Source organism: Cicer arietinum, chromosome 2 (assembly GCF_000331145.2).
Source record: "Cicer arietinum cultivar CDC Frontier isolate Library 1 chromosome 2, Cicar.CDCFrontier_v2.0, whole genome shotgun sequence".
Classification (NCBI taxonomy): Eukaryota; Viridiplantae; Streptophyta; class Magnoliopsida; order Fabales; family Fabaceae; genus Cicer; species Cicer arietinum.
Genome location: NC_021161.2, coordinates 5,642,792 through 5,655,555, shown reverse-complemented (window position 1 = coordinate 5,655,555; position 12,764 = coordinate 5,642,792). Strand labels below are relative to the sequence as shown.

At 33.3% G+C, this 12,764-nt stretch overlaps 2 protein-coding genes across 5 annotated transcripts in view; one reads left to right on the top strand and one right to left on the bottom strand.

The window, feature by feature from the left end:
- Positions 1-627: 627 nt before the first annotated feature.
- On the bottom strand, positions 628-2,009 carry LOC101496704 (uncharacterized). Its single transcript, XM_004489610.1, has 3 exons — positions 1,203-2,009; positions 856-1,020; positions 628-726 (listed from the first exon to the last, which is right to left on the bottom strand). Exons 1-3 carry the CDS (start codon positions 2,007-2,009, stop codon positions 628-630), a joined length of 1,071 nt encoding a protein of 356 aa, XP_004489667.1.
- A 935-nt stretch (positions 2,010-2,944) lies between these two features.
- LOC101490442 (transcription factor IIIB 60 kDa subunit-like) overlaps positions 2,945-12,764 on the top strand; it is a 16,641-nt gene continuing 6,821 nt past the window's right edge. The window contains exons 1-12 of one of the 4 annotated variants that reach the window (XM_012712715.2): positions 2,945-3,231; positions 3,352-3,433; positions 4,819-4,889; positions 5,605-5,687; positions 5,796-5,872; positions 8,837-8,893; positions 9,034-9,146; positions 9,906-9,985; positions 10,088-10,174; positions 11,434-11,514; positions 12,141-12,305; positions 12,390-12,506. In XM_012712715.2, the coding sequence (XP_012568169.1) occupies positions 3,219-3,231; positions 3,352-3,433; positions 4,819-4,889; positions 5,605-5,687; positions 5,796-5,872; positions 8,837-8,893; positions 9,034-9,146; positions 9,906-9,985; positions 10,088-10,174; positions 11,434-11,514; positions 12,141-12,305; positions 12,390-12,506 (1,026 nt within the window). In that variant the 5' untranslated portion in view covers positions 2,945-3,218. Of the gene's footprint in view, positions 3,232-3,351; positions 3,434-4,813; positions 4,890-5,604; positions 5,688-5,790; positions 5,873-8,836; positions 8,894-9,033; positions 9,147-9,905; positions 9,986-10,087; positions 10,175-11,433; positions 11,515-12,140; positions 12,306-12,389; positions 12,507-12,764 lie in introns of those variants that run through there. The other 3 variants (XM_012712714.2, XM_004489591.4, XM_012712716.3) reach the window with 3 other exon arrangements.

Here is a 12,764-nt window from a genome sequence, read left to right as displayed (position 1 = left end):
ATATTCCCACCAAGATGGATCACGCTTGGTTGATTTATCTCTTTTTGATATCTTACTTTTGCCTTTTTTCGGTGCACCCTTTGTTTTAACCTTGTCAACAGGTGGACACATCGACGTAGTCGATGGATACGCAATCTCACGTAAGTTACCTTTCAGTGCAATTTTTCCAGGTACATCAAGTTCATCAAACTTTTTCACTATCACTTCTATTTCATGTTTCACAGATAATTCTGAAGGTTTACCCGATCCATCATCATGAAAAGTTAATTTAGTCCACCAAACATGAATAACATCTAATGGAATAGAACGGGGGATCATACTATACCTGGCTATCTCACATGCACAAGGTAGACCATGTGTTCTCCTAATTGTGCAGCGACATTCAGACTTATCTATACCTACATACTTCACGCGATCAAACTCTGCCGCAATGTGGTCTATTGCATTTTTTGACACAACACCACACAAATTGGCATACAATTTGTTACTATGTCGATGGACCTTCTGAATTATGCTCTTTTCAAATGATGTTATTATCTCATTGTTTTGTAATACAATCATGCTATTGATGGTTTCCCAAACACTGCATATATCACCAATGCTATCTTGTAATATCCGTTTCAAACTCTAGTGCGCCGACTCAACCCTTTGTGTTGTAGTGTTTCCAAAATGCATAACTCTATTAGTCCACGCCTCAACAAATCTTTCCTTGTGAGGAATTAACCACTGGTCATGTACATAATCATTAAAGATAGAAGAGCTACTACAAATTCCTTCAAAGTTAGCCAAATTCATGTAGTACTGAGTCTCATCATAACTGTAAACAAGAGCCTCTCATGCCTCCATTATTTGCACCTGCTTCTTTTTTGGAAAAACAGTCATCTTGCACTTTGCTTTCACATTTTTGCATACATGAAACATGCATAATAAATTGACCGCCTTTGAAAAAACACATTCAACAGCGTTCATCAAAGCAAGATCTCTATCAGTAACAATTACTTCAACTTCACCACCTGTAATCTATTCTTTCAACATTTGTAGTGCCAATGTAAAATTATCAACACGCTCAGACTGTAGATACGCAAATCCCCACAAAATGTCATTTCTGTAGATGTAACACCAATAATTTCAAGTAATGGCATCCGATACCTACATGTCTTGTATGTGCTATCCAAAATCAATATTATGTGAAAATTATTTACAAGACTGATAGCGTCTGTATGAGTCCAAAAGATATCCCTCAACTCATTTGAACCCTCTACCTTCTTATATCGATAGACATATTTGTCGCGTTCCATCAATGTCAAAAGATGTTGCATTTCTGTTCTATTATCTCTAAGTGATGAACGATATGCTTGACGTGCATTGTAAACTTGTTTTATTGTCGTCAAACTTGTAACATTATGATCCTTTATTGTCATCAATATGTTTCTTGGTTTGATCATATCGTTCGTCATATCACCAAGTACAACTTTCTCTTCTTGAGACAATCGGCCTAAGAAAGCATGACCAGTCAGTTTTTTGGCCAATTCGTGGTTATGGACACCACATATTACATGCAGATACCATCCATCACCAACATTTGATGGTGTACCTCTCAATCTAAAAGGACATTCACATTTTCTACTCCAAGTACTCCTCGTCGGTTTAGGATTCTTCCAAGGTCTATATTTACCGCTTCTTTCACAACCAAGAATTAATTTTGTCTTTGTTCTTGGTCGTGCTGTCGCATTTTCAGATCTAAAAATAACAACGACAACTCCATTTTCTCTTCCAACATTTCTAGCCCATTTTAATAAATCATCTCGCGTATCAAACATCATGCCGGTGTTAAATACATTAGTCAAATCAACCATAACATCTTCACCTCCCTTGTTCATAGCATCATTCATTGCATCAAAATCATCATACCTTTCATTGAAATCACGTTCCAAACAGTCATTCATATCCTCAAAATCAGGTTCCAGACATTCATACATTTCATCACTATTGTCTTCCCCTTGGTCCATTTATCTGTATCCAGAACAAAGGAAAACTAAATTTTTAATTTTTGAAGATAACATGTACGTGATATGAAATTGCATATTCAGAAAAAGTTTGGAAAATAAGTTTTGTACATGAACTGCAATTCACGTAAGTTTACGTGAACTGAGTTCACGTATGTTTACGTGATCTGAAATCTAGTAAACGTACGTGAACTCAGTTCACGTAAACTTACGTGAATTGCAGTTCACGTACAAAACTTATTTTCCAAACTTTTTCTGAATACGCAATTTCATATCACGTACATGGCTTATTATTCAACATTCAACCATTACGCAATCTTAGTTCACGTAGGTGTACGTGAATTAAGATTGCGTACAATATGAGGATTCGAGTTTCAAACTCCATTGATTACGCAATCTGAGTTCACGTAGGTGTACGTGAATTCAGATTGCGTAGAGTATGACATTTTTAATTTTTTAAAACATACGTGAACTCAGTTCACGTAACTCCAAAACGTACGTGAACTGAGTTTACGTAAAATCCCCAGATTTACAAAAAAAATATGAACCAAAATACAGAGCAACAAACATACCTTTTTATGTAGTTTTAACCACAATGTGATTATCAAACTGATGTATTGTAGGTTATGAGCGAGTGATGTAACTTTTTAATGATTTTGAGTATTGGTTAGTGAAGTATGATGATTTTTGTAGGTGAGTTGTGATGAAAATTGATAAATGGGAGTTATGGGATAATAAATGTGTAATATTGATGACAGGGGCATTTTAGGCATTTTGATTTTTTTTTTTTTAATTTTGAGGGGTGTGAATAGCAATTTGGGGAGTGTTGGTAGCATTATTGAAATGATAATTATTTTTTTAATAAATATATTTTTATTTTTTTTACAAAATAGTAACTCATTGTCGTCACTGTAAACTGTAAGTTAGGAGTATCACTGTAAATTATAAGCAATTTCTGAATAATCGATGGTACGCTGAAACGAGTAATCTTAAATTGTTGACTTTATTGGCGGCACTTTTGAAATACCGCCGCGTATACAAATATACACAAACTGACCCAACCCTAATCCCATTTCCTCCAACACATTTTCCCTTCCTCATCCTCTCATTTCCAATTCATCAGATTCAATCTATAACACAGTGAAGCAGAAAAGTGTTCAATAATGGTGTTTTGTGATCACTGTTTGAAAAACGGTCCTGGATTGCGATCTGATGATGGTCCCTTGTAAGTAAACCAACCATATCCTGAATTTTTTTTTTTAATTAATTTTTCTTTATTTAGATTTTGCATGATATTGGATTGGATTATTGATGTTAATTTAATGGTTGTTTGAATGTTTGTAAGATGTTGTGCTGATTGTGGGAAGGTGTTGGAAGATTACAATTTTGCTGAGGAGCCAAGCTTTACGAAAAATGCTGCTGGACAGGTAATGGAATTAGGGTTTTTGACAGTGAAATAGTTTTTAGTTTAGGGCCTTGTTTGGATTTATGTGATATAAGAAATGGAATTCTAGAGTGTACCATTATTTGTCTTGTAGATTAAAAATGAGATGGAATGGAATATAATTAAATGAATTTTATTTTAATTTTATATTTTAGGGCGTTTAGATTTATAGTAAGAAATGGAATCATATGATTGGAATAGAATTGGATGGATTTTATTTTTATATATTTTAGGGCCTCTGTTTGGATTTATAATAAGAAATGGAATGATAGAGGGTATTATTGTTTGGGAGATTGAAATTGAGATAAGTGTTGTCGTAGCGGATTGCGGGAAATAGTTGTTTGTTTCAATTCTGCAATGCTATTGTGCTATAGCTGCAATTTGACAATACTTTGTACCAAACTGCACAACGTATTGCAAAACAATAGTTAGTTGTTCCAATTGTGCTATGCTACTGCGTTGCTATAATCTCTATTTGGCAACAATGATTGAGATGGAGTAAAATAGAATTGATTTGGCAACACTGCTATGCTATAGCGTTGTCGCGCTGCTATAATAGTTATTTGTTCCAATTATGCTATGCTATAGTGTTGTAGCGCTGCTATAATAGTTACTTGTTACAATTATGCTATGCTATAGCGTTGTACCAAACTTCATACCTTAATTTTATAATCAACATACATTTTCGGGCAAGAAATGGAATGATAGAGGGTGCCCCTGTTGGGAAGATTAATATTAAAGTTGATATGGAATGGAATAGAATTGGATGGTCTTACACACTCGACACTTTTATTTTGTTATAATTTGCATTTTAGGGCCTTGTTTTGATTTTTGGTAAGCCATGGAATATAGAGGGTGCCATTATGTCTTAGTCGCGAGGCTTGATCGTGTTTGAGATAAGGGGCACAATGCGGAGATTTCTTTTATAATTTTTGGCATTTTGTTTTACTTCAATTTCCACTAAAGGGGAATAGAAACTTTGCCATTCCATTGCTGATGGTATGAGTACTTTATTCCATTTCATTCTGTTGTAGAAGTTCTTTTGCTACGAAGTGCACTAATACTATTAGCAATTAGTTTCTAATGGTTAAATAACCGCTAATTGCCAAGGGGTATGGGTACAAAAAGAAAGGGTTTGGAAATGGAATTGTTGTAGCACATTCTGTTCTCTTCAGCGAATTTTTAAATAAATGACGTTTGCCAAATCTGATGCTTGGACTGGAGTCTTAAGGTTTTCTTGAGAGAAATGTTAGTTTAATGTTTTTAATGATGAATTTCGAGTTGCTATGTCTATTTTACACTATTGCTTTTGTTGATATCGTTGTTTATTCTTTTAATTTCCTTATTTGTTTGTTTTATATAGAGCAGAGTATCGGGAAATTATGTTAAATCGATTCAAGCTGAGTTCTCTGCTTCACGCGAAAGGACTTTAGCGAGAGGTATTACTTGTTAGTTATGCATCATTAGTGATTTTACAATATGGATGTAGTTAATTTATGTTTTTTACAAAATACTTTTCACTGCCTAATATAAAATGCTGTTCTCATTCGGTATATGATTCCATGTACATAACTATTACGGTAGTCTTAAATATTTTAAATTCTGCTATTTGTTTACCTATTTTTTATTCAATTTGTTGCAATAATGGATTACGATGCTTAAAATTTATACTGAGACAAGTAAAATATATTTTAGAAATACAATGTCATTGTTAATGTGGGCAGGTGATGACTCACTGATGAGAATTATTGTGAAAACGTCTGCAAAAGTATAAAAGCGAACATGGAACAATAATCTTTCTAGTGCTTATTAAAAAATACATAATGATGTATAATATCATAATTGTATTTTCTTAGAAGATGAGAGACAGAGAAATCAAACATAGTGATAGTGACTGATTCTGTTGTTAGATTTTCATTAAAGATATTTTTTTTAAGTTCCTACTGATAAATGCTGTCACAACCAGCTTAGAACGACATGTAGTGATGTAAATCACCTAACCTAACAGATTGTGATGTAAGTCTTTCACAAACATAGCTGACGGGAATACAACATACGACATACAGATTAGATATATGTCAAACCATACTACTCCAATACCTATAAATTTAGTAATTGCTTATATTCTTATGTGCCAATTTTCTCTGGATGCAGCTTTCGAAGAGATGAAATATATGAGTTACGGCCTCGGAGTGGATGATGATAGTTTAGCTACACAAGCTTTGGCCTATTATACAGTATGTTATTTTTGAACTTCATTGCTGTTAGACTTGGCTTCTTTTATTATAAATTCATGTGAAGACATTTAGGTCTTTATTTATTGCTTTGTTGTGTGCCTAGTGAAGATAGGACTAGAGCGAAATTTTACCAAGGGGCGTAAATCAGAGCAAGTACAGGCTTCTTGTCTCTATATTGCATTCCGGTAAGATATCTTTACACTGTACATTTGCTCTATGAAGTACTTCTAAGTTCTAAATTCACATGTTCATTTTTAATTCGGTAGTTGCATAATCTGTCCTTGAATTTGGGCTTTTAAGTTTAATTCAACCCTACAAAATCAACTTATAAGTTGATTATTGTTGAAGCGTTATAAAGGCTACCTAGCCATGTGTTTAGTCGATGCGGGGCTCTCAACAGTCAACACCCTTCTTACGATTAGGGATAGACATCTGAAGCGTAGATTGATTTGGGTGGAACAACAGAGATCTCAACACACCCTCTCTCGTCCAAAATTGAATGTGTAGAGCACAAACAAATACGGATGGAATAACAAAAATTCTGACTTAATAAAAAATTTAGAATCGACTTTGATACCATCTTAGAATTTGATCTTTTGGCGCTTTACTCAATCCCACAAAACAAGACTGGCGGGATATGGCTATCCTTGCCTTATAAAGGCTACCTAGATCATATATGCAGTCGATGTGGGATTCTCAACAAAATATATGAAAGGTCTTTATATTAAACCTACTAAGATACTAGTTTCAGTTAAAACCTTTAATCATTCATTTCCAGTTCTTTAAATAGATAATGTATCATTTTAATTTTTTATCAATCAAAATTAAATCTACCTGTTGGTTATTTTTGTCTAGCCTGCTGACGTGTAGGTGTGTATGAATGCTTCAGATTTATAGATGAATTACTAACTGATGTAGGAAACGTTGTTTTTTTAGGATATTTTAGGCCATAAACACATCCAAAATTTATTCTAAATGAAAGTGACTACATTAAAATTGAAAGGAGAGAAAAATACATTAGGGTTACGGAAGAATCATCACAAGATTAATGATAACCAAAGGTGCCGGGATACATAGAACAATACTGATTAGATACGACACAAAAACAAGTGTAGTGTTAGCTTCTGTTTAATTAATATTTTAGCTTATAAAAATGGGAATATGAGAAATTTGTAAAAATCATGATATGCTACACGACACATCAAGGGACGTTAACAAACTATATATATAGATGTTAACATAATTGCCAGCATTACTAATTGTTCAATAGTACATAAACATGCTAATGGTCAATACCCCCTCCGTCCCAAATTGTATGTCACTTTGACAATTTTACATAAATTAAGAAATGTAGTTAATGTTGTATGGAAAAAAGAAATATGAGTTACTTTACAAAAACATCCTCCATTAATGGTATGGGAAACAAATTAAAAAAATTGAAAAAGAGAGTAATAAATGGTAAAGGGCATAATAGGAAAAGAAGTATTTATGGTTCATTGGCATTATAAAATGACATATAATTTGGGACGGAGGGAGTATATAATTACAATTTGCCAAGGAAATACTTCTGATCATAATAAGTAGACATAATTACATATCTTTCCCCCATCCATATCAAAATATTTTTTTTCTACTTTGAATCTAGGTAGTAAATCCCGCTGGTTCACAGCAAGATCGTGCTGGAGGGGTGTGGCACAGGGCCTGGCCGTAGTGGCATGGTGCAGCGCGAAGCCCTGGCCGTGTTTGCGGGTTACGGGTTTCTCGTGGTCCAGAAAACATGAATGTTTTTTTTTTCCAGGAAAAACCAAGATTAACCTTAAATTTTAAAAACTTATGCGAGTATTTTAGGATTTTCGCTCTTAACCCTAATACCATTTCTTGTATTGTTCTCTCTCCTTCAAACGCTTCCTTCTACTTTCCTGCAAGATCCAGCAGTGCCGCCCACCTTTCAGCCACCGTCGTCCATCAACCAAGTTCTTCTTTCTTCCTCTCCTTTGTTTCCTTCCTTATTTCTGTTTTCTTTCTACTTTCTTTTTCTTACTCCTTCCTCTGTTTTTTCTTTTCTTTAGTTCTTTATTTTCTTACTTATTCCTTCTTTCTTTTCTTTCTATTCCTTCATTCTTTTTTACTTATTCCTTCTTTCCTTTTTTACTTATTCCTTCTTTATTTATTTATTTATTTATTTATTTATTTATTTATTTATTTATTTATTTATAGCGGCGCATCATGGCCAACAACCAAAACTGGGATAGCGGGATGGCCACTATTTTTTGGACATATTAAATGAATAATACTATATAAACATACATTTATGCAAAATTAAACAATGACTCAAACTCTTAAATATTCATAAGTACCAATAAAAATCTACAAGTCTTAATCAAAACATTCTTTTAAATACCAACAAAAGTCAAGGAAATAAAGATGAATATCAAAACAGTGCAAAAAAACAAAAACATAAAAGAATGGGATTAACTACCTAGCTTTGAATGTGTCACAAAAAACATACAATTGCATGTCTTCAGTTAGTAAGATGTATCGTACTCAAATGAAAATAATGTCTATAGTTGGTAAGGCGTATTACATATGCATCTGAAAAGTATCAGGGAAATAATTTTGAAAAAGATTAAAAAAAACTATTGGATACTTTCTAGGTATGTATTGGGAAATATCAAACTTGTATTAGATACATGTCAAATACTTATACTTTTTCATTTTTGGAGTTTTGAGCTTTATAGATCATAACAAATAAAGAATTCTAACAACCAGAATAACAGTAACAAACGGTCAAGGGATGAATCTTATAGGCAACGACCAAGGGAAAAGCACTGAGAGATCAAATGAAGAAATTGCATGAATGAAAGTTCTCAAAATAAAATTAAAAATAGTGGTCGTTAGTGCTTTGTGACTATGGTTCAAAATAAAAAATTGTTATTGAAAAATTTACCAAGGATGTTTATTAGTGAAATGATTAGTAAGTGAGTAGTAAATGATGATCGGTAGTGCTTTCTGACTATGGTTCAAAACTTCAAATGTAACATTAGTTTGACAGATTTTTTTCTATGACAATATCATTAGGTGACACTGATCTTATCATATCTAAATTATTTGCATTCATTTTTATGCTAAAATTATTTTTCTTCTTGCAGGGAAAAGCAAAAGCCATACCTACTTATTGATTTTTCAAATTTTTTAAGGACAAATGTGTGAGTATGCATTAATTTTGTTATTGGAAACCTGGCACTGCTTTTAAGTTTTTTCCCTTTTAATTTGTTTTTATTTTGGTTGATTTCAACTTTTATGTTTCTCAATGTTCTATTTGTTCTCCTCAATGACTGTCATGCAGTTATGTGCTTGGCGCAGTATTTTTGCAGCTTTGTAAAGTATTAAGGCTTGCAGATCACCCATTTCTTCAAAAGCTTGTTGATCCCAGTCTTTTTATTTACAAATATACGAATAGTAAGTGCTTATTTTAAGATCTACTCGTCTAATCAGATCACTGAAATATGCATTGTTTAATGTTGTCAATAGTGTGCAATAGCACTGCTGCTATTGGTGTAGGTGGCCACTACGGATGAAGTCTTTAATGCGTTGCGTTTCACTGTCCTTGCTGTCGTGGCTGCTATTGCAGTGTAAATTACAATGTTTGCGTGCTCTAGGAACATCTTTCTGAAAGTGTTTGAGAACCCAAAAATACCCATAAAACTTTAGTATTACAATTGTAGGTTGAAGGGTGTTAGATATATTGAATCATAGACTTAAAGTAATTTTTGAGAGAATAGTGTCTGAATTTTTTGCATTGTGTACTAAAGTTAGTGTTAGTGTTGCATAATTACTGTAAGGTAGTGCAGTTAAACTGTAAAATATAGTTGTGCTTTTTTGGTAAGGATAGTTGTATTTTTGATGAATGATGTAATTGTCAATCTATTTAATGTGAGGTTAGATATAGAAACCAACACATAAGACATTGCCATTCATAACTGTAGAAGATTGAAGAGAATTATAACATGCTTTATTTAAAAATGGTATTACTATTAAGTACTTTGAGTTTGTGCGAACTTGCTTATATATGCTACTACGCTAGCATGTTAACGTTATTAATCTGTAATGGATATGTGAATTTTACATAGTTTTGTTTTAAGTACTTTTTTTTAATAATATTCTATCCCAATTATGTTCTTTGAGCAAAGAAACATAATTAGATTGATTTGCATGTAGGTTTGTTGAAGCAAAGGAATGTGCAGGTCTCTGAAACTGCACTGAATATTATTGCCAGCATGAAACGTGACTGGATGCAGGTAACTTGATGTTGATTGGACATTTTTCTTAGCCCTTATTGTTTTTGGGATAGAAAGATTGTTCTTTTTATTGTGACGATGTTGCTAATGTTCAAAAAACAGACAGGGAGGAAGCCTAGCGGATTATGTGGTGCAGCATTGTACGTGGCTGCTCTTGCACATGGTTTTCAGTGCTCTAAGTCAGATATTGTAAGTTAAGGTTTCATTTTCTGCCTTGCTCTCACTTTTATTGCTACTTGCTGATAAAAGGGTCCTATCAAGAAAATGCTTGGGTTGTGGTTGTATATCAATGAAGACATTTCTCTTTTGTTCTCATTTTCTGCAAAGGCTTTATTCTTAAGTCGTACAGTGAGAAAGTGAAAGAAAAAGATAAAAAATGCAAGAAACATGTTGCGAGACAAACAATGATCTGATATACAAATTTATAGGCCTTCTTATTTTTCCCTTTCTCTGAAGAGAATTTCTTATCCTTGATTCCTTCGTTCATACTGTTCTTGTGCTTCTATTTTTCTCTCTGGTAACATATCTCCCTTGATCCAATATCATTTCTTGTAGCAGTGATGGTTTATACAGTTCGCTGGTTTATTTCTCCCCTATACGTGCATCCTTAAATGTGTTTTCCTCCTAAGCTTACTATCAGAATGGATTGTGTTTATGTTATGGTTTGTCTTCGTGTTGTACAGTTCAAGATCTAGGGGGTTTCCAATTCTATTTTATGATATGTAGAGAAGTTAAACAGATTTATTGCATTCTTGATTTTTTTCAAGTTTTATTTATTTCGTTAATTATTTCATATGATCTATCCTTTGCTCTATTGGACATTCTTTCTTTTTTGACTAAACAAATTCATTTCTAGCCCCAACAATGCTAAATCTAAAAATTTGGAGTAAGTCAACCCCAAAAGCTAGCTCAAGGCTTATAAGGATTACTTCGGTCATATCTTTAATCGATGTGGGATCTCAAGACCCCCTCACACACAAGACTAGACATTTGGAGCGTGCACTAATGCGCGTGGCCCAATAACTGAAGTGAGATCTCAGTACACCCCTTTATACCTAGGATAAGACATTTGGATTGTGGACAAATGTGGGTGGTCTAATAATGGATCTAAGACATGCTCTAATACCATTGTAGAATTTAGGCATTGCCTAATTCTACTAAAAAACTAGTCAAGTGATGACGATTGCCAAGCCATATAAGGACTACTTTAGCAATATCACTAATTGACGCTTAACTAGTCAACACCAAACATGCTTAACTAGTGTCTTCCATAAAAATGAATATGCTTAACCACTGTCTCCCATAATAATAATGCTTCATTCACGCCCATTTCTGCACATTAAAACATTTTGCTACAGTGGGTTATTTCAGAATTATCTCTAATTTTCTATTTCTTTAATTCTTGTGGAGATAGTATTGTTCTAATATTTTTTCTATTTGCAATGCAGCTAAGAATTGTCCATGTATGTGAAGCAACATTGTCCAAACGGCTGGTAGAGTTTGAGAATACCGAGTCTTCCAGCTTGACAGTATGTTTCATATTCCCGGTTATGCTTTTAAAATGCTTGTTTTATGACTCAATGGTGCCAACTTTTCTGTTTGAAATAAGTTCTATGAATTTTTGTGTGTTCTCTATATTACCTTAAATCCTGTTGTTGTGACTTGTAAATATAATAATGGAGAATCAATATGTAGTGCTGCCTTTTTTTTTCTTCTCTGCTTCTAAACATGGTACTTCTTTATCAAAATTTACTAATCCAATACAAATAAAAGATCAGTAGACTAGCCTATTCCATGGAGGACATAACTTTTAACAATATACTTCTTTATTAATTGACGTTGTAATTGAGATTTAATGGCTTATGGATATCCATCCATTCTGCTGGTTGATGCATGTTTGGATTATTAAAGCTCCAAGTTTTGATTAATAAACAGTTTAAGTTTACTGAGTATGTATTAACTGCTAGGTGTGAAGCTCATAATTTGTTCATGTCTATCTCAAACATCAAATTCACTTTTTTAACCTGAAAATAGAAGAAATTATGTCCAATTCAGTTTTAATGTATTATATTTTAGTTCATGGTCTTTATTTCTTTCTCACTTCTATTCATTTTAAAAGTTAATGGAAAATTTCATCAATATGTTATGGTTACAGATTGATGAGTTGAATGCAATGGCAAAAGAGCATGAAAACGATCCAATTAAAATACCAAATGGTGAACTGAACAACTGTACCTCAAAGGATCTACTGTGTGAACACAAGGGTAGTATTGGAGTGCCCTATTTTGCACTTGGATTATGTGAAACGTGTTACAGGGATGTGAGTAATTTCATCCGGATGCATTACTTTTGGCTTTTATTTACTACATAGTTTTACCATTTATTTTTCTACTGATTATTACAGTTCGACAAACTCTCCGGTGGACTTGATGGTGGTTCAAATCCTCCAGCATTTCAGCGTGCTGAGAGGGATAGAATAATGAAGTCACATTCCAAGGAAAATCCTAATAAATCAGATGATGTAAGTACAGCAAGGTTTTATGGAAGTATGCATTTACTTTTGTAAGCACCACAAAGGCACAAACTTCACGTGCTCTCATTTGACATATATCAAACCAGAATATCATGCCGGTACATTTTCAAGTACTAATATGATTTGTAGGTATTATAATTTTGTTTAACTGAATCTCCCATCGATAAAGTGAGTACCAAGTGCCTTAGATATCATGATTCATGTTGGACAATAAATGTCATATTCTATGTAGCACTGACAGTTCAA

Excerpts from the sequence above, each read along its gene's own strand:
- LOC101496704 (XM_004489610.1), bottom strand. The coding sequence starts at position 2,009 with ATGGACCAAGGGGAAGACAATAGTGATGAAATGTATGAATGTCTGGAA. Across the intron at positions 1,021-1,202 it reads ATACAGACGCTATCAGTCTT|ATTACAGGTGGTGAAGTTGA; the intron begins GTAAATAATTTT and ends TTGAAAGAATAG. Across the intron at positions 727-855 it reads TTTTTCCAAAAAAGAAGCAG|TGGTTAATTCCTCACAAGGA; the intron begins GTGCAAATAATG and ends GTACATGACCAG.